The sequence below is a fragment of the Ptychodera flava genome, chromosome 7 (assembly GCF_041260155.1).
Source record: "Ptychodera flava strain L36383 chromosome 7, AS_Pfla_20210202, whole genome shotgun sequence".
Taxonomy (NCBI): domain Eukaryota; kingdom Metazoa; phylum Hemichordata; class Enteropneusta; family Ptychoderidae; genus Ptychodera; species Ptychodera flava.
In genome coordinates, this window is record NC_091934.1 from 22,334,976 (window position 1) to 22,360,987 (window position 26,012).

General features: G+C 36.1%; 2 protein-coding genes across 19 annotated transcripts in view; one reads left to right on the forward strand and one right to left on the reverse strand.

The window, feature by feature from the left end:
* The window catches only part of LOC139137033 (tumor protein 63-like), a 72,188-nt gene extending 65,400 nt beyond the window's left edge, over window positions 1–6,788 (forward strand). For 11 of the 16 annotated variants that reach the window (XM_070704961.1, XM_070704962.1, XM_070704959.1 and 8 more), the window contains 3 exons: window positions 1,041–1,373; window positions 2,323–2,416; window positions 2,992–6,788. In XM_070704961.1, the coding sequence (XP_070561062.1) occupies window positions 1,041–1,373; window positions 2,323–2,416; window positions 2,992–3,315 (751 nt within the window). In that variant the 3' untranslated portion in view covers window positions 3,316–6,788. The remainder of the gene's footprint in view (window positions 1–1,040; window positions 1,374–2,322; window positions 2,417–2,991) is intronic. The other 5 variants (XM_070704966.1, XM_070704967.1, XM_070704965.1 and 2 more) reach the window with 1 other exon arrangement.
* Window positions 6,789–14,774: 7,986 nt separating this feature from the next.
* The window catches only part of LOC139137036 (chloride channel protein 2-like), a 69,888-nt gene continuing 58,650 nt past the window's right edge, over window positions 14,775–26,012 (reverse strand). Inside the window, exons 21-22 of one of the 3 annotated variants that reach the window (XM_070704973.1) lie at window positions 23,963–24,049; window positions 14,775–18,367 (exon numbers count right to left, since the gene is read on the reverse strand). In XM_070704973.1, coding sequence (XP_070561074.1) covers window positions 18,212–18,367; window positions 23,963–24,049 — 243 coding nt within the window. In that variant the 3' untranslated portion in view covers window positions 14,775–18,211. The remainder of the gene's footprint in view (window positions 18,368–23,962; window positions 24,050–26,012) is intronic. The other 2 variants (XM_070704972.1, XM_070704974.1) reach the window with 2 other exon arrangements.

Genomic DNA, 26,012 nt, shown 5'->3' on the forward strand with positions numbered 1-26,012 from the left:
TGCTTTTAGCTATACTCACAGCCAAGCAAATTTTATGTTATCTTAAAGTTTGTATTTATGTATATTCAACGTATTTTTTCAGATGTTTGACAAACCATGAAAACCCCTCATGCACACATTTAAATTGATATCAAGGAAAGTTCAGTGATTGAAAAAGTATGCATATGAAATGAAATAAGGGAGATTTGTTTTGTAAATATTGTTATATGACCTAAGTAAACTTTCATGAAATTTTTTGAATCCATCTGTTAATATTATAAACTTTTATTAGACAGTGAAACTTATGTCACTTTATTTCAAGACAAATTGTAAGTTACGATTAATTATTCAACCTACCAAAAGTTTGTCAAATTTGTTAATATGACAAATATTCTTTTCAATCTTCACTAAAAACAGTTGGAAAAAAAGATTTCCAAATCTGTCGTATCCCCATGCTGGGATGAAAACATGTATATAGATTAATATTCTCCATATGCTATTTAATTGACGAAGAATTATATTTTCTTTCTGTACCACTTTGAAATAAAAGTTTTTTCTCTTTGATAAAAGTGGTTTGTGGACTCAGATTTTTTGTGTAAGAGAAATATTGTGCAGTGGTGTAAAATGTGATTTGAAAGTATGGTTGTGTAACTGCAAGGCTTTGTCAAACCCCCCTAAAATATACCCCTCCCCCATGAATGCCCCTCCCCATCATGTGCACCTCACATCTCACTTGTGTGTTCTACTCACGCTTTTTCTATCATCAGTCAGTTAATGCATTATCTTTATAAAAAACTCATTAACTGCATGGTTCAGTACACACAAAACCATACATAACTTCTTTTCCTTTTTATTCCTCATTATTTTTGTAATTTTTCTCTTTCCACCAGGTGACAAGCCATGGGTGATTAAGTAATGCTATCTTCAAGCTACACCTCCAGCTGTTAAAGATTATAAGTATAATGAACATAGGTCTCCATTTCTCTCTAGGTCACATGTGTGTGCCGTCCAGATAACAAGCGGTCGTAACTCACGCCTGCTGGACTGTTTTCTTTTTTCAGGAGTACGCATCCTAGTTTATCCAGATCTGCCTCGTACCCTAGTCATGGTAGCATTAATAACGGTCTGCCTCCTATCAACTCTTTTGCTTCCAACTCCAGCCGTGAAGTGAATTATCACACCAGCGAGAACGGCGGCGGTGGTTACGACGAGACCGACAGCGGCGCCGCACTGCCCCCACCACCTCCCATGCCAAACGGTCCGACCATGATGGCCGACAGCCAGGGATTCTCTCATCAGGCATCTGTGACGCAGACGAGCATGTCGCAAGCACACATGCCCTCAACACCTATTTGTTTCTCCCAGTCATCCATTCCAGATATGAGTATAACTGGGTAGGTTTTCATGCAATTATTAACATTTCTGGCGACTTGACTTCCCCATTGTTGAATTGACATCTTGTCCTTTAAAAATAAAACAGTTTTTCAACAATTTGGATAAAAAAAGTATGTTTCCTTTTTTGACTTTTGTCAAAGATTCAAAACACTGGCATTTCTACCTGAAAAGTACAAATTATGGTCATGTGAATTTGGAATCACAAAGTGAAGCTGTGATTTTCATTGAAAACTACGAATATTAATGTTATATTTGCATAATGGAAGTGTTTCCAATTATCAATATTCATGAGCATATGCAAATTTAAGTTTGATACTTTTTTAGAAGTAAGTGAGTTTTTATATACAATTATTAAACTTTGCCCATCCATATCCCCATCCAGTCCTGTAATTAGAGTTAGCTGTCAAAGATTATCACCAATTATTGTATTACATGGTACAAATTATTTGTTTTATTTTGAATGCGAAAAGTTGAAGAGGAATTAACTATCCGTTTCAGTTTGCTTGAAAAGATCAGTAGATTCGGTCTTTGATTGTATAAGCAAATATGTTTTTATTTTTGAAATAATTGCATCCAGTGTCGCTTGGTTATGGTATCTACAAATATACAAAATATTGAAAGCTAAGCATTGCCGTAAATCTACATTGGAAGGTCATGAGGTCAATTCTGCCGATGATCTTGAAAACGGGAGTTCATGGAAAAGTTGTGTTCAAGATGTTGAACTACGAATGTTGTTCGGATGAGATATGATCATTGGTGAAAATTGCTAAGAATGCTGTATAACTGAAAATCATATACTTGAAAATAAAAGGTCCTGTTTGTGACAGTTACAATGTCTTATTCAGGATTGCTCATGATCCTGTGACTTTTGTAGTTATAGAATCCAGTGCATGTCATGAAGGTAATGTGAAATCATGTTTAAGTTGCTCTGTATTTGTTGTGTTACAGTTGGTTGGCAAAACTTGGTTGTGAGAGCTATGCAGACTCATTCCGTAAGAAAGGCTATGTGTTTGTACATCAGCTGGAGGAGATTACAGTGGAGGTAAGTATTTCAATAAATTTTGACAAACAGCTCTTTCATGCCAAGCCTGTTCCTGTGGTGTGTGCTTTATGACAATGAAATCATGAATGATAGTCAGGGAGCAGTGTTTTCTCTTAAATTTTGGTCAGACACGTAAAGCCTTGAAAGATAAAAGCCACTTCGAGCAATTTGTGCGTAATGTAATAAATTTGTGTTGTAGTTATCACCTCAAAAATGAAAGACTTAAAATTTTTGCTCAAACTTTGCTCAGGCAGACTGTCAACCCTTCTCTTTCAAAATCAAGAGTAAAAATCTCGCATCACATGCAAATTTTGGAACCACAGAAACAAATTACCCAAAATTTACTGATATCTGAAATTCAAAATGGCCGCAATCCCTGTGTTGTCTCTATAGGGAATATAAAATTCCAGATTTTCACAAAACTAAGCCAGTAGTTTATGCTATAAGCTTCAAAATAGCCCCCACGAGTGGTAGGCCAAAAGGCACAATCTAGCTTAAAAAATCATCATGGGGCAAAATTGTTTTATTCTGCTTTCTTACTACCCTTTTTTTTTCTTCCTGATTTTGATAACAAGGACTTGGAAGACATGGAAATAGCACAACGTCAGAAAGAAAAGATCTGGCAAGCCATCATTGACTACAGGGCTGCCAACAATTTCAACGGTACTCCCAGCATGTTACGGTCCAGTAGCTCTGCCTCCACCATGAGTTTACACAGCCAGGGGTCGGGCGAACCCCACGGCGTGTACCACGCCACGAGGTTCACTCTCAAGCAAACACTACTGCTGAAGATGGATAAGGAGACGCGCGTTGACAGGCCATCCTGCAAAGAAGAGAAAAAAGAAGACGTCGAGCGGCCACGCAAAATGACGCTGAGAGACAGGAACAACAAACACTAAGAGGGACCCCTCCCTGAACACCAAACCTGCCACCCCCTCAGTTGGAAGTTTAGATGTTATTTGTTACTCTGAACGGACTAAACCATTTTAATGAAATGGGGGACTACATGTGTTTGTGTGGTTTAAATTGACCATATATCAAGCACAAACCTGCTTTTTAAAATTTCTCCATGAAGTTTGGAGAAATATGATAATTTTAGTCAAAAACATGAAATTTTTGTCTATAATTTTGGGAAACTGGTTGTTTTCTACTTTTTCTATCATATATTTTATCTTAACACAGATAGCAAGTATTTTTTTTCCTCGAAAATCTTTTTGTTCAGATGCCCTGTCGAGTCACAAAATCTGCCAAAAACTTTTTTAAATTTTGTTTTTTATACATTTTGCATGGTGACAGGGAGCTTGTGAAAAAACCCCCAGCTGTTATGATTTTTGATATGTACTGCTTTCTTTCTATTTTGCACGATGAGTTTTTACAATTTTTTGTACCACCAGCTGGCCTTGCTTTTATGTAAATAATTTGTACTTTGCATAACAGTACAATTGTGTCATTGAAAATTTGCTAGAGACCGAAAAATACCTAAACTTTCTGATTATCTGCTAATTTACTACATGTCATCAAAAACAGTGAGTGTCTGAGAGAATCAGGGTAGAAACAGAGTGCAACAGCAGAACATGTTTCTTACTGTGGAACAATTCTTGTAAACTGACGGTTGAAATTGTGGACGAACTTGATATGCAAGAACAAATTTATCTTTCTGTGTTGTTCAGATACATGAGTGCCAAATTGTGGTTCATCCAAGTGCAAGCACTGAAGGATAAAACTTTGGAAAGGAATAGTCAACTGCACGGGGAAAAATTGCCAAGTTGAAATCTTTGAAAAGGTCAAATGAATATTATTTTGTAAATGATGAGGAAATTCCCAAATTTACTACGGATGTGTAAGGATTGAAGTATAGGGATAAGTATCACAAAAGCCTGATAACCGACAGCTTGGTGAGGTTACCGACGTGTTTGTAAAATATTTTGTGAGATTTCGATAGCTGTTCATCAGACTCGAAACACAATGACACACAACTCATTTATTTCTGCTGCTGTTTGCATCATATTGCAACTACTTTAAGCAACCGGGTTTGGTCTTTGCGTTGTCTCTAAACCGAGAAACAGATCAAAAATTTTGTTTGCAACTGCCTAATTCATGGTGTATTCTTTCTTGCATGACATCTTGATGGCAGATTTTGCTTCCTATAGTTTCTAAGATCCGTAGGGAGTACTCTCTTGGCATTGTTGATTATGCTCCAATTCCTAGGCATTTCTTTGCTGATGTTGTTCTCTTCTTATTAACCTGCAGAAAGGACTGACCAGACGTTTGTTCACATGAAAACAAAATGTAAAAACACCCCTCCTAAGGAAAAATATCTGCCAATAACAAGTACATATATTTGCCCCCCAAAAAACCAAAGTCAGATTTCAGTTGGGTTTGTACCGAAATTAAAAGTGGATCCAGGCTGTTCATATGTAGAATCAAATAATAGTGTTATGTGAACAGAAGTCATCAAAAGGTGATGAATTTTGATCATAAAACTGTCAAAACCTTATTACTGCCTTGACAATATGCTTTTTAGTCCGTGTAAGGTTGTAAGTCTACCCACTTACCCGTCAGCACGGACTCCTAAATTTTGGTCTGCCTTTTGATCTGGGCATATTATTTCAAAAACAGAGAGGAAATGAGAAGTTGATATTTTTAAAAGTCTTTTGTCTGTAGCTCTTGTGAAAAATATATCTGATGTGTTTTACAGCATTTACACAAGGGTTTGTCTATTTTGAAGTTTTTTTTAGGAAAGTAGGATTTGTTGATGAATCATGACACAAAAACAGCAGATTTGTCTGTGGCTAACATTTAAAAAAAAAAGAAAGGTCTGAGATTGGTCAGAGTTGTTTAAAATCTAATACTGTCCTTAAATGTAAATAATACTACTACTACCATGATGGAACAATTCTGCAATCTGATTGGACAAGAGGATTTGATTGACAGGTCAGGTCAAAATGCCATTTTGGTTTTTGTTGTTGGTGTATGGGAATCAGGTATAAAAGTTGTTGTTTGTATGATGAAGGGTGAACTAGGCTTCTTTTTAGATCACTGAAACCCCAACGTGTGTTGGTAGAGAGACAAAGTGAATCTTCACCTGGTCAAGGTGAAATATTAAATGTACATTTTGTATTATTTTCTGACAGCGGTTGCAGAAAAATATCATCTTGAAAATGCATCGAATTTCTTAGTGACTTTTGCCTACAAGTCAAACTCCGCTTGAAGATCGAGAAGCACTCATTGCATTTCACTTATAATATTGCCACAATTTTATCATGAAATGAATTCATATTTATCACTGTTCTAATAATATTGCTTTTTTCCTATTAGTTTTATCATTGTGTGTAAAGATGTAGCTCTTTAATGTCATTGTCATGGAAACAGACAATTGGAAGCATGTCGTCCATCCACTATGTAAACCATGTTTTATTTTTCGTTTGTTTTTGTTTTTTTTGTATATCAGTAGACATTTTAGAACCTTTGAGGCATTTCAGTATCATAGATATATTCTCTCTTAAGAGAGATGGTTGTAATAGAGTTGTTTTTCGTCTATTTTGGTCTCTTTTTTCTTGTTCCTCTTTGCCATTTGTTGAAAATATCTATGTAGTAAGCAAACAAGCAGAACTTTCATCGCATTGTGGGAATTTTGGTCCGATTAAAAAAAGGGGAAAACCTGTTGCATATTTTGGACAACCTGGCTGCCATGAGCAGCAGGCTGTGACATGGGTCATAGGTCGTGTGAGCGGTCAAAGTTCAGGGAGCCATGAACTGTGACCTATGACCTCTGTTAGAGGCCTGCCACTGCCATATACATTAGAAGTGTTATTAACTGCCATGTTTCCATAGTAACTGTATCTCACTACCATAACACCAGTATACCAGTAAGTTGAGTAATAGCTGCCATGTTTTTTTTTTGGTTTATAAGTTTTTAACAAGAAAGCGTTTTGTATACAAGTATCTCCTTGACATTTTGAAGAGGTCGGGATCGAACACTCATATGTCCACGATGAGTGACTTTCTGACTCACAGACTGCCCGCCTTCAAAAAAAGAGAAACGACACAAAATAATCAGAACTTCTGTGTTTTTAGCTCAAGAGTCATGTATTGTCAGTGTCTGTCAATTATTTTTGTAAGAGGTGTTATCTTCTGATCTTAGAATTAAACTACTTAGAGAAAAAATATGACCAGGGAGGGGAGGGGGGTTCATTGAAGTCAGTGGCCAGCGGACACCAATGATAGGATTCTGAATAGAACGTGGGAAAGATTTTCAATTTTTTCCCTTTTTCACCTATCCTCTTTGTGTAAATCTCAGATTATCTGGGGAAAAATGTTTATCGTTATGGAACAGTAGTTGTCAAGTAATAAACGAGGTCATTCCACCAAACTGAGACGAATATGCCTATTTTGTGCGTGTGTGAGATGAGAAAGAGTAGAGAGAGAGTAGAGAGAGAGTAGAAAGAAAGTAGAGAGAGAGTAGAGAGAAGAGTAGAGAGAGAGTAACTGGTGATTGTATTTGACAGATATGTGTGCGAAGTATTGTGTATAATTCTTTCAAAAGACGTCTTCAGAAAAAATGCTGGTGGAAAGTGGCCATGGATGAGAACATCCTATGACAGGGGAAATTTCTATGGATACATCTTGACCGACTTCAAGTTTAAGGTAGTATGTGCCTCAAAACTGAAAGACTTAAAACTTTTGCGCAAACTTTCTGTCAGGAAACTTTAAACCATTCCGTTTAGATATCAGGAATAAAATCTGGGCTCACTGCACAAAGTTTGGTACTAGAGAAACAAATTTAACTAATATTTACCAACATTTGAAATTCAAAATAGCTGCCATTGACATCCTATGAAAACTTTGGGGAAAAATAAAATGTCCTACTTGTATAAAATCTAAGTCCCGTGAAAATTTTTCTTACTCCCAAGAGCTCTAAAATGAACCCCCAACAAGTGGTAGATAAGAAAAGCATTGTAAAAATTTGAGCATGCACATATCGAAGGGCAAATTCTATCTTATTGCATGAAATTTTTACAGATGTTATTGGGGTCAGGAAGAGGAGAGAATTGGAAGAGTGAATTCTGCCTGTGCTCAACACTTCCACCATTGCATTCAGAGAATGATACTTTGTGCCCTACAAGTAAGCTTTGGAGAAGTAATTCTCAGTTCCCCAAATACAATTTTGCCACCTATAAGTCTTAGAGGGGTCAACCATATTTTTGATATGGAGGATTTCTATAGGTAAAACACAAGATTACAGAAGCCAAAGTAAAGTTTTAGGTTTTCAGGAATATCATACCCGAAATGTCTAATAAGTTTTAGCAAGTTTAACAAACACACACAGCTTTTAACCATGAAATACTTTAAAAGTAGTTATTAGATCTCTATCTCAAACATGCTTCAGTGAGAAGTCAAATATTTTACCCACAATGCATTTCAGTGTGATGTTGTTTGTCCCCTCCTAGCACAAGGCAAAAACCATTTACTGCATTACCCCGTCATGACAATTCAATACGGTACCACATTCACTCCATGCAAGCAGCATGATGAAAATCGACTATCAGCATTTCCATATCCAATCAATTGAAAGTACGCTCTCCAAGTCTGCTGACACAATACATGGGAGCTAAGAAGTAAGTTGTACAGGTAGCATCTGCAGAGTTTGGAAGACTTTCCTATGGTGTGTAGAGCTAAACAGTCACGTTTCTCAAAAGCAGAAATAACTAAAGATATGAAAGCTTTTATTAGGCTATAGAGATAAGTACCAAGTACTTTATTTAGTAGCCAACAGTAATTTAACCAGTTTGCTCTCAATTCCCTGTAAAAAAGTCCACATCACCATTGACAACAAAAGATTTGGGCCAAAACCATTGGGTGAAAGGTTACTATATTGCAGGCCTTTTTATTGGACTGGTACTCTTATGTGTTCATAAAGAACCGAGACAAAGGAATTTCAGGGCCATGTTTGTCAATTTTTGATCAAAAGAGAACCCTGGAGGTGAATTCCTAGTGTTAGGCCCTGTAGGGGATATTTCTTTTGACTTGTGGCAGTAACTTCATGCTTGAAAAATCATTTTGCAGTCCCACACCTAAAGACGGAATAAGTATAGACAGTTGATGACATTTCCTGTTGTTCACAAAATCCACAATAAAATCCAAGTTTAAAGCAATTCTATGCATGGACATCATTTTTGGCAGAGGATCAATTTTTGTGAAGACAACGATATGCTTCCCACCAAATACAAAACAAGACAACATACAAACTCAACAGCATATAAAACTTGTCTTTTTGAGATTTGTTCTGTAGAAATTTTTTCAATGGTCTTAAATTTAAAGCTCCATGACAGTAATATTTGTTTTATTTTCAAGCACTTCTATCCTGCTTAAGGTAGTATGCACTTTCGCTCAAATTTTCCTCAAGGAATCTTTCAATCATTCTCTTACCAAATCAAGAATAAAAATCAGGGGTCACCGTGCAAATTTTGGTACAGTAACTGCAGAAACAAATAACCCAAGATTTACCGATATTTGAAATTCAAAATGGCTGCCATCTCTGTGTTAATTCTACGGAGAAAAATATAATTTTCGAATTTCAAAAAACTAAGTCGATGAAAAGTTTTCTTACACCGAGAGCTTTAAAATTAACCCCAAGTGGTATATCAGAAAAAAATTGTAAAAGTTTGAGAGTCAGAATATCTGTCCCCGAGGTCATGAGATCTACCTTAAACACTAGTTTCTTGTTAGACTCCTGAATTGTGTAGACAGGCCTGGTGTTCTACCCATCAACACAGATTTTTTCTCTGTGATGTCCAATATTATGGTTAAAGATTGAATATGACTGCCGACTTAAAATCTGACATTTGTAAGAATATCACACAAGAGTTTATTTACGATACACAATATGTTTGCAAGAATAACACTTTTCGTTCAACACAATTTAAGCATCAGAAGAAGATATACATAATACTTGTTTTCCAGAAATCAGAAAGTAAAACCAATTGTTGCAGTACATTCTTTTGACTGTAAACCCTTTCTTATACTTCTTAGTGTTATGTAGCCATTGAATTCACAGTAGACAACAATATGGTATACAAAAAGGTTCTAAATATTTTATTTCCACAATATTTATTCAGTATTGTACAGTACAAACTATTGCTAGCCAGCCCATCACATCTTGGTAAGGTCTTTTAAGGTAGCTTAAGTATAATACTTTGAAGGTAATGAACATCAGTTTTACAATATTATCACCACAGGGGACCCTGTAATCTTGTTTGTTTTGTTGTTTGTTTGTTTTTTGTTTATGTTTATATTTGTCATTATCTTGTCATTGTTGACCAATAAAATTCAACAAACATAACTATTGTTAACTAGCGTCCTTATAGTGTTTCTTATAACATCTACATTATGTTTATAAAACAAAAACAATAGTTATGTTTGTTGAATTTTATTGTTCAACAACAACAACACAACTAATATAAACATAAACAATAATAGAATCAACAACAAAAACCAGATTCGTGGGTCCCCCCTGTGCTATAACACATCAGTTCCTGTGGTCTGCTAATGTTTTACAATACTATTGCACTACGCTGTTGACAAAAGGGTATTGTACCAACCACTGCTAAGTTCAGATTGCGCTCACATTTCTGTACAACAAAACTGACTATGATCACATGAGAACAGTTCAAAGTGAACCATTCTTTTTTCTCAAGGGTTTATCCAACTAAAAGAACTGTACACAAAAATTTGAGTATCATGCAAACTGAGTGAAATGATCAACCAAGTAGTTTCTGGAGAAGATAACTGGAAATAGAGCATTACAGATTTTCTGCATCTTTAAAGGTGAACTTAAAATTGTTTCACAGCTCAAAATGTGAAAGCTTTCGTTACATTTGCTAAGTATATCCCCGAACAATGGGTTGCCTCAATATTGCATATTAGTGCAAGATGCGAGGTATAATGATATTCAAATATGCAGATTACATTAATGAGCATTGTTTCGGTATTAAAATTCTATGCTAATGACCCTTAATCAATGCGGAATATTCATATACCTCGGATCTTGCATTGCCTCAATATTGCATATTAGTCTTATAATACTCTGAAACTCTACTTCAAATCTCATTTAATGCTAAAACAGTCCAATACATACTACAAAGTTTGTAAAGTTTGACATTTCAACATGAAATATTGGCTGGATTTTTCCATGGGCGTTCCTCCTACTGTTGTACAGTGGACAAATTAATATATCAATAATGATGAAAACAGAGTTGTCTGTATTGCATGATTGTTGGCGATATCAAAGGGTAACATTACTGTGATGATGTCATACTCATGATATAATTTGAATGTCACACTGTGCAGTGACAAAATCCTTTATTACATACATGGCGTTTGCTGTATATTATAATGCATAATTCCTGTATACAAAGTAGTGGTAAGTTCTGATCTGAATTAGAATAAATTGTGATATGAATCATATCCTATAGCAAACTTACATACCTGAGATATAACACATTATCACCCTGATATTAGATTTATCACAGGGCAATAATTACAGGGTTCAGATACTCAAAGTTACTCAAATTCCAAGGCCTTTCAAGGACTCTGCCAGCAATTTTCAAGGACTTTTTAGATTCAAAATTACCAATTTTCCAGATATCATTTTTTGCATGATATCACCACTGATAATCTTGTCATTTTTGAAAATTGTGGGTGAATTATCAATTTTCAAGGACTTTCCAGAACTAAATTTGATTCCCAAGGATTTTTCCATGACTTTCCAGATGGCTTTCAAAGTCAAGGACTTTTCAGGAGCTTACAGACCCTGTACCTAGGTATCTAGGCAAATGTGACAATAGCAACATTACAATATCAGAAATCATCACCTGGGCTTGTCAGTTGAGTTATCAAAGGGCTAGAAACTATCATCCTGAAACTATTTAAACAGAATACATCATTAGCATATGTGATATCACGTAATAATATCAGAAAATAGTCATGTGAACCATACTGATATTCAGCAACAATCATTTGAAGATGGTGTGTGTATATAACAAGTCCCCTCTAAAGTTTTACAAATCATGGATGAAAAAGAAAATACACCACTTAGAGTTTAATACATTTACAAACTGTTAACCAGCTAACTACCATAAATCATACTAAATAATTGCTACATTTTAACAAAATCAGTGTTACAGCTTTCTAGTCACAAACACTTGCACGGATTATTTAATAACACACAAGTTATTGCTTTTAAAATTATTGCTTTTCAGTATATAGACATCACCCTTGCGGAATGAAGAATATACGCTCAGTTTGTGTGAAGGAAAATAAACATTTTTATATTCTGTATGTTTTCATAAAAGAAGCCGCTATACAAGAATAATTATATAATCATGGTACGTACATTTCAGGTATATATTGAAAACCTGCAAAGATTTACATAAATTGTTCTCAAGATAATATCAATGTCTTATTTTGACATTGCCTCTGTGACTTTGTACAGCATTTATGTACAAATTTACACTAACTGATGAAAATTTGACTCACTAATACTCTTTTGTTACTTTGTTATTATTTTTACAGTGATTTGCATTGAACTGTTGGCAATATGGTTACAATGACTGATAACAATTTGACTCACTAATACTTTTTTGTTACTTTGTTATTATTAGTACAGTGGTTTGCATTGAACCGTTGGCAATACAGGAACACTGACTGATAACAATTTGACACACTAATACTTTTTTGTTACTTTGTTATTATTAGTACAGTGGTTTGCATTGAACTGTTGGCAATACAGGAACACTGACTGATAACAATTTGACACACTAATACTTTTTTGTTACTTTGTTATTATTAGTACAGTGGTTTGCATTGAACTGTTGGCAATACGGTTACAATGACTGATAACAATTTGACAAACTAATACTTTGTTGTTACTTTGTTATTATTTTTACAGTGGTTTGCATTGAACCGTTGGCAATACCTACTACATGTATCTAAATTGAGGAGTTGACCAATATTTTCAGGTCTACGTGACTATACTAGTGGTTATATCAGTCCATCACAAGAAATCAACTCTGTGAAAGTTGAAACATTGTCTGGAAGGTGAGATTTAGTCAAAACAACACCATCAGATCTGCAGAAACAACGCTTGTAAATGATGCATTTGGAGTTGGATGCGTGTGGATGTGTGGTGTTGTTGTGACTACTCGTGACCTCCTTCCTGACAATGTTTCAACTTTCTGAGAATTGATTTCTTTGTTGACTGTACGATATTTACACCTGATATTGTTGGCAAACTCCTGATTTTCGACAGTATGTCCAGTTCCTGTATTGCCAACACTTCAACATACACCACTGTTTTACTAGAAAATATCTGAAAGACTTGATAAAGTAAGTTTGAAGGTTGGGTTTACCTATGCATCAGGGATGTAATGAAACTGTTGGCAAGGTTACTCCTAGGGTCCATGAGAAGTAAGATTTGATGTATTTTCCATTATTCTTGCTCTGTTTAAAAAACATCTTGTTCTACTACAAAAATCATGTTGCATTGCACGCTGTTCAACATGTCAACTTAGCCTGTACCTCTGTTATGTCTTATCTTACATAGTTGACAACTGAATTATAATCTAGGCTAGAATTCATAGTGTCGACAAGAACATTGCACATTATACATAGACACGACTTGCTAAGATTTGGAGACTGAAACTCAGTATTACAACATGCCTTTGAGATACATAGAAATTTCTGGAACCACAATACTGAAAATACTATCAAAACATTACAGCTATAGTCCCTTCACAGATACCTTTGTACTCTGGCTGTCAGTCTATTTCTGAACATTGATATTGAAACCTTTAAATGCAGCCTTTGCTATCTTTTCTGTATTGTCTTTCCGTAACTTCTCCGTGAAGTCAAAATTGGCGACTGCTGGAGAGATATCCCTGTGGAGATGAGTAGTTCAGCCGTTTCATAAGCAAACTGTCCTTGAGAGCATCACACTCAGTTCAAAGTCAATGTTAACATTTTTGGAAAAAAATCATGGCGCAGTCTACAGACTTGGCGGAGTAGGATAACTGACACTCTGTTTTGATTTATTACTGACTTGTTTTATGTTTTGTTTGAATGTACTATGACCAAACTCTGTGACATTTGTAAACTTTGATCAAATTCACACGCGTAGGGAAAGCTGAATTTTGGACCTGGCTGGTGACTGGGACACCACTGACACAGAAACAAACCCCTGAGAAAAGTATAAATTCATTTTGATTTGTCAAAACTTGCAAAAACTTGAATAGAATATTTATGACTGCAGGTCTCTCTGCCAAAGTAGCTGATACCATGGAAACTTCAAAATAATGCTGCATGTCTTTCAGTGATGCATGCAACCCTGAGATTTGAAGAACCATTGAGAACCCCCCAAAATTTATACCTTGATAAGTATGACTGACTATGTCATCAATATACAATGTTCTGTGCTGACCCAGTTTTAGATTTCTCTGATATCAAATAACAGCGGATACAATCCTTCATTTTGTGTGTTAAATTATCAGTGTGGCTGTTTGTGATAACTTATCAATTCAAATAGATGACTGACACACAAGATATGTCCTAGCTTACAATACAGGATGTCCTATGAGTGAAATACTGAAAACAAAATTGCATTTTGTGGAAGTGTCTTAGTTCCTCTTCCACAGTTTCAAAGTCATGAATTTTTGTGGTATTGTTGTTACTATGGTGTAATTTTTTCTTTCTGCATAAAGATGGTCTCAGAGCTTAGCATAAATTGGCAAGTCACTTCAAAAGTGTGTTCTCCATCTCAAGGCAACGACATACATATACATGTAACTCCATTGTCAAGCGGGTATACAGATAGTGATGGTTTTCTTTCTGCAGGTTCCATCACACGGTTCCATGTTTTGATGTCTGGCACATGACTTGCTAGCCAGGATACACATATTAACAGTTTGTAACCTTGAAATAAGTTGCAACCCTTAATTTGAGTTTTGCTGAAATGTTTCGGACAGTTTTCTAAAATTTGTCCAGTGCTGTAAGGAAGAAACTACAAAAGCTGACAACCTGTGGAGTAACTTACAAAGTCCAAGAAAATGAATATTGGTTTTGAAATCTTTGAGATACCAGCAGAACAATAACAGAAATTCTCCTGGGTAAGGGTTGTATTGAAAAGTGTCATTTCAAATTTATCTAGGAATGGTACATTCCATTATCAGTTTAACCTGTTCACCCCGATTTCCTGTAAACAGATCCACAATCACAAATGACAACAATGGGTTTGGGCCAAACTATTGGTGAAAGGGGTTAAAGGTCACACAGTGTCAAACACCTGTCTGTGGAATTTTTTATTGCCTTTTACTATCACCAAGGGAGTTACACTTTAATGAGTGGGGCTGGGCGATCTTCTGAAATGATGTCCAAGGATATTTTAGTTACCGCTGAGCTATTTACTAGTGAATCAAAAACATGATTATTCAACAGCTCTGGAAATTTCACGTCTACCTCTGATGATCAGTGATTTTTTTTTCATTTCTCTTATCCTATCAGTTTCTTATTTCATGTTATTATAAGTTGATTAAAAAGCACCAAACTAATTACTATTGAGTTGAAAATGGCAAATTCAATTACCCTGGCCTACCCTGTACAAAAATGCACAGCAAAGGTGTGCAACAGAATGTTTGAGTTCTGAAAAAAAGATCAACAAAAAAGGAAAGCTATGTTGAACAACATGAGGTTGGGTTGTAACAGTTGATTAATCAGACATTACCGTTAAAGTCATTTTATAAGATGCATCTGCATTATAAGTCGCACCCTCCTTTGATTGATTTGCGTAGGATGAAATCCTTAAATTTTCAAAAATGGAAAACGCACCCCTTTTCCAGCACAGCTGTCACACTACCAGCCACCATTGAGGTCGGCTCTATTCATCAAAAGTTGAAACTTTGTTCCTTGGGGTTCAATAAAATTGTATCACTTCACATGTTTCTCAACCATGGGTGAACCACATCCTCCAAAAGAGAACTGCCATAAGCAAAACTCTTCTTTTAATATCTTTGAAGTTATTTTTCAATAAAGGCAAACTTCTATCAGTAGGGCCCCTCCCAACTCCCCGAAAAAATATATCTTAATAATCTGAGAATTTCCATGTTATTAGAGGTACGCCCCCTTTAAAAAATGCAAAAAAGTAATATTATAAGTCGCACCACATCTCTTGAGAAATAATTCGGGTTCAAATTTGCAACATCATAATAAAAGACGCGTCTTATAAAATGACTTTAACGGTACTACCGGTATTTTCCAAGACAAACGGTAATTTCTGATTAATATGAGTAGTGGTTTATTTGATTTTGCCATAAAATTGAGGAATACAGTGCCAATGCCAAGCCATAGTACATTTCAATTCCATCCCAGGGGGTCTATTTGTATTTATTTACCATTTTTTTGTATTTATTAATTTAATTATATTATTTTAATTTGTACTTATTTACCATTTACCGTCTTAAGCGGCGCTGCACCCAACACAGTGTATTTTGCTCAAAAATCACATTTTGCAAATATTCATTAAACCTAAAAAAATTTGTTGACCAAAGATTAAAATATTGGTTGGGTTCACCTTTTAGCTTGTCAAGCAGTCGTATGTTGCATGATAAAGAAGTGTTAATTTAATGTCTCGGAAGCTATTATCCTATTGGTTGGCTGAATCTTACCATTATAATTGAATAATACAAATAGACTCCCTAAGTTGCTGTGAATAGTGACAATCGACCAATCAGATATAACCTTTCGAGCACGCTGCACATCAGCAGCAATGTGTACAAGACTGATAACAGTAGTCTGGCTACCCTAGTGACAACACACACAGATCTGTGCTTGACTGTGCTACACTGCACTACCGACAAAAAGCTGTCATCCATCAGACATAAAATACAAGAATTTGCATAAAACTATTCTGCTGATGTGCAGCTTGAATAAGCTCTTTCTCTGATTGGTCCATTTTCACTATTCACAGCCACTTAGGGAGTCTACTTGTATTGTTTTCATTATATTGGTAAGATTCAGCTACCCAATTGGGTCAGATCTTATTCAGCGCTGCACATTAGCCCAAACTATTAACTGTCAACTAAGAAGATAATGCAATATTTACAACATACATCTGGAATATCTCATGTACACAAAATTTTTACCCTGATTAGTAATACATTTTCTTCAATTGTAACAACTTTGAAGGTAATATAATAGACTATTAAAAATATTGCTCTATATTACATTGCAACCCACAGAACGGACTGCTTCTACTATGTCCTATAATACACCAACCAATCGATAGCCTCTTTTTCAGTCAATTTTTCCATTTAGACCAATAAACAGCCTGCTAATCATAAATGTTGAAATGCTAACCAATGAATGGCTTAACCCTAGTGAGTCTAACAAAATATTGACCAATGAATGAACTAAGTCAGGTTATGCAAATTAACCCTTTGCACCCTGACCCCCTGGTACTCTAGTATGACGTCATCGACATTTCTGTCAGAGCCGGGTTCAAAGGGTTAATAAATTGACAGAATACAACTCTGTCATTGTCATGTTGACCAAATCCATTTGGCAATGTCATGGTTGTTCAATAAACCAATCAACTAGAAGTCAATGTCATTTGTAACAAATGGAACTTCTGACTTTGGGTTGATTCATGCATATCTATTCTGGTTCGATGAAAACTAGATGTAAATACAGAGTGATCAGCGACAGACATTCACCAAGAATGAAGGATCTAGTCAACACCAGCTAAGTCAAAATACATGTACCTGATGTGGCAAACTGTTGACAGACTTTAAAGTAAATCGTGATATAGAAAGATAGTGATTACATTGGACTCTTACTGGTGGCAGTTTTAAAACAAAAAGCCTCTAATTACTGTTTTGTACACCCTCTCAAAGTCCCTGAAACACTCATAACCACAAACCAGTTTCGCAAATTACAATTCTCACAAACATGATCTCTAAATAGTGCATTGAATAAAGACTGGGAAATACAGCTCTATAAGCATGTATCTGAGTAAAAAAATATAATCTACATCAAAAAGAGATTCACCTGTATGCTGAAGTTCCCAAGGACAAGTTGTTATTAGAAAAGATAATGCAATTATGTACATGTCTCTGGCTTTGTGTGTATACTTCATCATCATTGTACACTAACCCTGCCACCCCCACGTCTTGGTTCAATCCAATTGTTTTCTATAGGGTGGTTTGACCATGAATACAAACATAGGAGTGCAAGGGTTTGGTGTAAGTAATGGACACAAGGCCTTGCCTTTCTCGCATATAAATTAGGCCAACTCATGGGGTTTTGCACAACTGAATAGAGAAAATCTTCAATTTCAACTTTCTCCTTGAGTAAAGTGTCCATTGAAGTAACACACAGTGTTTGTTCTTTTGATGTTTCCAAGGGAATATTTTAATCCCAAACTGAAAACTGATGCAGTCCGAAAGTATAAATAAAAGAAACTGCAGAACCCTGAACTGATACCATCAAATTAGCATCATACATACTATAGGAAAATTAATGGCAGAATCTTTCTCCTGATCAGCAGTTCGACTTCTTCAATTTTGATTGACATTTCAAGTGCCATGATTTTATATTTATGCATGCCAATATTCTGACCTCTGTTACCCCAGTGATGACCTTTTGTTGCTAGGCTGCATTCATGTCAACTCTTCAATGCAATGGCACAGGGACATCCTGGTTGGTAACTGATTCTGTTGCATTGATAATAGATCCCCAATCTACATGTTACGACCTCTTGTTTTCAACCATCATCTGGAGTTCATGCTCGGTTTGTCCGCGACTGCTGCTATTCTCGCTAGTCGTTTCGTCTTCATCACTGACGCCATCAGCCTCTGAATCACTGCTGTCGTAAAGATGTGATCCTTCGATTGCCCTTCTCACCTATGAAAACAATGGAAAAGAAAAAGTGAAAACTTCGCTCGTTTCACTCCTCCTATAGATGCGAGATTGTGTACATTCATCCCAAATTTCCCTGTGTATTGGGACCTTTCCCAACATTTTTCTGTACGTAGGTTCAACAACACCATTGAAAATAGTAAAAATAATAATATCAAAAATAAGCTTTATTTCAGGATAAAAGTACAACACAAAATGTGAATGCTAAAATTTGTATAAGCTAATGCTCAGAATGCAGAACATCAGAATTATGATCCACTAAAATGAGCTGATTATAATTATTACATAGATGATCATGGTCAAGGAAATTATACATGGCTTTGCATCATCTTATGGCTTCAAAAGTTGGAATTGAATGTGAAACATATACGGCATTTGCACTACAGTCGAGAGCGTATCCCATCAAAATACGAAAGGCATTATTATATGCCACTGGAATGTTGTTTAAACACTTTGTGTTAGAAGACCACAGCTGAAAGCAATCCATGTTGGTACAAAACCTTCTCAAGAGTGAAAGTTTAACGTGAGCAGAACAGAGAGAAAACTTTCTAAGCAGAGCATTTGCACCAATATAAAAGCATCTGATGCCTGATTGCACAATCATCAAGTAGATTATCTGTCATAATATAAACCAAACACAAGTGTTCATGTAATACGTGTATACCACAGTATTTGCTAACATTGGGGTGAAATAAAACATCAATAGTGAACATTTGAACCTTTACCTATACGTACCTCCCCTTTTCACAGTGTATGTAGGATTGACCCAATAAAGTAAACAATAGGGTTAATCCAATTAAGGTCATGTGTAGGGGTTTGCAGCGTCTATTCTATGCTGCCACTCCCACATTACAAAGCCAAACTGAGCATCATTGTTCACTGTACACAGAGCCCACAATGCAACCCATGACACACCTGTGTCTTTGATAACACTTGAAATGTTTGGAAAGGAACTCTTGTGGAATTCTCCGCACAGTGAGATAATCTCCAATAATAAAACTGCTATATGTACAATTAATGACCATAGACCCTTCTCTAGGGTCTATGTAAGGACTAATTACTGTAACATGTATCTCAAGAGTGAAATTTTAAAGTTTCTTTCATATTCTGTTAAGGAAATATTGAACTAGTTTTAACCTTTTGAGCGCAAAAGTCAATTTTTGTTGCCTTCACAAAACATACCCCAGTCAAATTTTTTCAGATTTTTGCCAAAATTTTGATACAAAAGTCTGTAGCCATGGAAATGTGATGTCCATTTCCTCCAAATTATTAAAAATATGCAGAAAAATTCATAAAAATTGGTAAAATGTTGCACTAAAATTTTGGTGAGAAAAATTACAGCTCTCAAAGGGTTAATATATATAATCAAAATAGTAAGAGAAGAAAACTGGTGTTCTCATGTGGTTTGTTGAATTATAGCACCAAACTGTATCCTAATACCTAGAGAGTCAGTCTAGCTTCAGCTGGCTTTGATGAGTCATCAGGAAAGAAGAAAGGAAAAAAACTAAAATGTATCGTATTTAATGTAGCGTGGAAATAACAATGGGTGGCTCCACTCTATTGTCTTGCATTGTTTATGTCTCCAAGGATGGGGTGTTATTGTCTTGTATTCTGCGTATGGCCACGCATGCCATGAACTGTGACAAGGGTAAATATATGAAGCGTGTCGCCGATCAGCAGCTTTGATTGTGACAAATGAATAACAATGGATGTAAAACATTGTCGAGATGTCCTCATCTATGTTCCAGTGCACTCATTTCTCTCGGATCTCAGGCAGATTTTTTAAAACCACCTGTTAAGTGGTATAGTCAATACAATAGTTTTAAAATGATATTGTTATCAGTATTCTTTTACTTCGAACATTTCTGAACTTTTAGAACTAATCTAGGAATTACTGAAATTAAAGAGGCAGCTCTGTACAACACATGTGCCTGTAACACTTTTCTGTGTCAAACTGAACTCAGAGACGTATCAAACTGACTTGCAGGGTTACACTGATATAATTTCACCATACAATGCTACATGTTTTGCATGCACTATCCTTGTCCTTTATTGTTTAAAAAATTCCTTCTCTTAACAAAAGTTTAGCTTTGTCATCTACGGAATATACACACAATCAGATTCTAATGATGACGTGTTACATTCTTCAAGCATCACGGTGCATGAACTTTCCACATTGTTTAAAAGGACTTTCACTGCATCACTTGGTATGCTGTTTGCACATTATGAACCCTAAACAGATATTTATTGTTCTTGTTGTCTTGGTTTTTTTGTTTGTTTATTGTTGTTTTCTGTTTGGAGTCTGGAGTTCATGCAGACGTCACTGATTAATGAGTCTGTTTCAAATTCACCATTTTGATAGCAAGTGATAGTTCCTGTGAAGAACCACCTTGAACAGACAATGTCAGGGATAGAATTTTTTTGAGTTCCAGGGGTAAAATTTTACCACAACAAATAAGATTTGGTGGCAGTTCTAAAAATCTGGTTGCAATGTGAAGTGTGTGTTACCATGGATACAGACTGGTGTTTTTAAAAGTGTAGTTCAATATTTGTTCACAGTACCATAGGATTTTGTGAGCTACAGTCTTCCCGTGTGGGATTTATCAAACTGAATAGTAACAGGCCAAAGTTTAATTCTAGCAAAATAGGTAAATTTTTGACAGACTGAAGGACTATGAACGGGACCTACATAGACAAAACAAAGCCTCAAAGTATTGTATTGAACTACAAAAATGTTTGTTTTACTACCAGTCTGAGGGAACTTGGAACTTTGTAGGAAGGTAAACTTTTTTAAGACATCAAAATATTTTGTAGGAATGAGGGGTAAACTGTTTGCAACTTTTTATTATTTATAAATATATGGTGTAATTTGTGGTCTGTTCTTAGACTAATGCAACCTGAAAGGCATGATGGAAAAATTATTGCCAAAGAATTACCACCTGCTAGAATTTTTGGTGACAATTTGGTGCAATTTGGGTGTAATTTCCACTGTAACCATCATTATTTCAAACACTGCAAATGAACACTGAAAAGACCTCAAACCAATATTGATGTTTGTCAATGACATCTAGTAAACTAAATTTCAGTGGAATGGTTCAACCAAAGTGGTAATTGTTCAATAGATGGGTCGATACAACGGTCTACACTCCACCATTGCATTTAAGTGGATCTTGACAAAAACTCCCTAAAGGCAGCCTAGTACCGACTGTACAGTAGAAGATAAATCAATGTATTAAATCACAGGAATGACTGTGAGTAAATTCACAAGCAAATAGATCATTATTTGCTTGATCTGCCCATTGGACAAATAGAGTAGCCTCTCTTTGGACAAACAAAGCTCTATCTTATCTGATCATCTCACAAAGAGTTCAGAGTACAATACTTCACAATCACTACTGTGATTATCATTCTATAAATCAGGCAATGAATCCATTGACTGGTCTCTCAATTAATGTACACAGTAATTCACAATAACGTACTGGTAGATAATTGCACAGTTTCAGGTGATGGAGGAACCCTGCCAGTGAATATTATATTCTACATTGATAGTGACTCATTGTAAGTTCATTTGCATACTGAAACAATGCTCATTATAAACCTTTGCATAAATAAATAAATTTAATTATGAAATCAAGCATTAGGTGCAGTAATGAATTTATACTTCATACAAAATTGGAAAAAATTGTAACTGGCAATATATTTTGATCTGCCCGTTGGATAGAGAGTAGCCTCTCTTCAAAACCTGGCAATACTTTTTCCATGTCTTCTGTTCAAAATTTCACAAGATTGGTTTCAGAAAACAGCAATGTTCATCTTTCAGTACAAAAGGTATCCCACATATCGAAACTACTATCACAGCACTCTAGGAATTCAAAAATTCCTCCCAAAAATTCAAAAATATTACAGGAAATTTCCAGCCATGCTAGGTAACGTGAGTTACAGGCCTTTTGCAGCGTCTGTTCTCCTGCAGTGAACTGGTCAAAATTTTAGCCTTTCCTTCCAAATGAGTGGCCCTTCTGACCATATCAGTGAACACAGGATACAATCAAACACTGCCATATTGCCAGTGACAGTGCTGAAGTAGGATGTTTGCACTTGCTTTGGGGCATTACTGAATCCATGGTTATTCCTCACATATTGACAGGAAATATGTTTCAGGTAACGGCTGCCAAGACACAATTTTATCCATGTACAGGTAATAGCTGCAGTGCCCTCACTTGACAGAATATAGAAATGAAAAAGAAAGTGGAGGTAATCATTTTTTCCATTCTCGTAAAAAATATGAATATCTATGAGAGTATCATGCCTATAATCTGCTATGATTTTAATCCTTCTACTGTCTACCTTTCAATCTTATTTTTGTTGGAAAACTTTCACACAACGAGAATCCAATTCAAATCTAAGCTAATGGGTAACAAATCCAACGGCTTTGGGACATGATATAAATGGTAAACCTGGAATATAGAGTTCACTCAATATACAGTGGAGATCAAGTCAAGTTTGTCTGATGGAATGATATAAAGTGCTTCAATGTACAACAAATCACAATGTCACATGTATTGGGAACACACATAAAAACCCATCAGATGTGAAATGATGACAACATTTAAATATATACTGTCTTGGTTCTGTTGTGTTACCATGCTGAAAAGATTCTGTGATATATTCAAGAGGATATCATTTCTCATAGTGCATGGTATCTGAGGGGTCTCTAACAACAGGGTCTAAGATGGATCCTTGATAATCTCTGATACTCTCAGATAATTTCTGGTAGGTGAGATTCGCTCATAATGTGGTATCTGAGAGGCTCTCTGACGACAGGGTCCAAGATGGATCCTTGATAATCTCTGATACTCTCAGATACTTTCTGGTAGGTGAGATTCTCTGATAATGTGGTATCTGAGAGGCTCTCTGACAACAGGGTCCAAGATGGATCCTTGATAATCTCTGATACTCTCAGATAATTTCTGGTAGGTGAGATTCTCTGATAGTGTGGTATCTGAGAGGCTCTCTGACAACAGGTCCAAGATGGATCCTTGATAATCTCTGATACTCTCAGATACTTTCAGTAGGTGAGATTCTCTCATAATGTGGTATCTGAGAGGCTCTCTGACAACAGGGGCCAAGATGGATCCTTGATAATCTCTGATACTCTCAGATACTTTTTGGTGAGTGAGGTTCTCCTATAATGTGGTATCTGAGAGATATCTGATGATTGCCTACAAAGATTTCCTGATGGTAAGGTCCTGTGCTGTATCTACGCAAATTTATTCTCATAAAACAATGGGATAATTATGACTGTAGAGGATTGTGGAAGTTGTAATGTTTTGGTACACCGCTTTATCTGCCATGTGAGATGACAGGTTGATAACTGGAACATTTAGGTGACTCGAGAGGTGAGAGGTCAGAGTGGTATGACCCCTAAATGACCCATCAATCCCTGAGCTGTGGCAGGGTCGATGATTAGATTTCTCTGTGACAGCCTGTCCGACCCTACCCAAAACAATACAGATATTGTTCTACTGGGCTGACAAAGTTTCTGTATAATGCCTTTGTATGATATAAATTTGAGTAAAATACCTCTTTGAGGGCGACAACACCGACCAGTCTTCCCAGTGTGGTCACGTATGCATGGTTTAGACCCAACAAAGAAAACAGTGAGTGAACCTGTGAATGGAAATAAAAAAACGAAACAAGTTAGAGCATGTGATTTGTCAAGAAAATGGAATACTAGACATTTTTGTGGCTATAAAATTTTACTGCCTCATCACTTAGGCGTATTCTATAAACGTTTTTCAGTTTTTGTTTTTTTATGGCGGAAAGTGAGAAGTAGTGATTTATTGGGAGGGCCACACAGAGGAACAATTATGTGAGTAGGGCGGGTGCAGTGCTTGATTGAAGCAACGTTCACAAATTTGCTAAGTGTAAGAAAAACGATGTTTTGTTGCAATAAAATATTGCAAGAGCAACATCTGTATCTTTTGATGATATTGGTGATATTTGTTGTGGATAACAATTCTGTTTTCTTCTTCTCTTTCTATGCTGAAATACAAAGTTTTAGCCTGGTCCACACAGCACAATGTGTACCATATGCGATCATTTTGTTGACAAATGAATTCTGGTCTGGACTAACATTCAGTTGCCAACACAAACATCAGGCATTGCACACATCAAGGCCAAGTTGACAAGATGAACACTAAACATGCATGACAAACTTTTTGATGAAGAAATGACTTTTAGAAAGGCGTGTCATTGTACCTTCCTGACGGAAGTCAATAGGAGATGTCATTCAGTATTTAGTGGTCCAATAACAAGGATAAATGTAAACCTAGTGGTTTTTAGTCCCCACGGACACCGTCCGGGGGGACTTATAGGTTTGGTCATGTCCGTGCGTGCGTGCGTGCGTGCGTGCGTGCGTGCGTGCGTGCGTGCGTCCGTCCGTTCACGCAGATATCTCAGAGATGCCTGGAGCAATTTCATTCAAACTTGGTACAAGGATTACTTCATATGTCATACAGATGCACGTCGATTTGTTTTGTGATGCGATCCAATATGGCTGCCAGGCGGCCATTTTATTAAGATTTTTTCATGTACAGAGCCATAACTCAGGCATGTTTCAACTGATTTTATTAAAAGTTGGTACAAGGACATTGACCAATGTCATAGATATGCACGTCAATTTTTTTTGTGATACGATCCAATATGGCCGCCATGCAGCCATTTTGTTACGATTTTTTCATGTACAGAGCCATTACTCAGGCATGTTTCAACAGATTTTATTCAAAGTTGGTACAAGGACATTGACCAATGTCATAGCTATACACATCAATTTGTTTTGTGATACGATCCAATATGGCCGCTCTGCGGCCATTTTGTTACGATTTTTTCATGTACAGAGCCATAACTCAGGCATAACTCAACCGATTTTATTCAAACTTGGTACAAGGATATTGACCTATGTCATGCACATGCACATGCACATTGATTTGTTTTGTGATACGATCCAATATGGCCGCCGTCTGGCCATTTTATTACATTTTTTCATGTCCAGAACCATAACTCAGACATGTATCAAGTGAATTCAAAGTTGGTACAAGGAGATTGACCAATGTCATACATATGCATGTTAATTTGTTTTGTGATACAATCCAATATGGCTGCTGTGCGGCCATTTTGTTATGATTTTTTCATGTACAAGCCATAACTCAGGCATATCTTAACCAATTTTAATCAAATTTGCTACAAGGACATTGACCTATGTCATACATATGCACATTTATTTGTTTTGTGATACGATCCAATATGGCCACCGTGTGGCCATTTTATTACGATTTTTCCATGTCCTGAACTACAACTCACACATGTATCAAGCGAATTTATTCAAAAGTATTTTTATCACAGACCTAATGAAGAGGACTCTATCCTCTCTGAGGACCTGTAATCAAAGTACCCATTAACAAGTGGGGACTGTGTCATCAACGATGACTTGTTCAGTATTAAGGGGTCCAATAACCAGTATAAATGTAAAGCTAGTGGTTATTCAGTATTTATAGGTCCAATAACCAGTATAAATGTAAACCTGCTGGTCACTCAATATTCGTGATCCCATGAAAAGTATCAATGTAAAGCT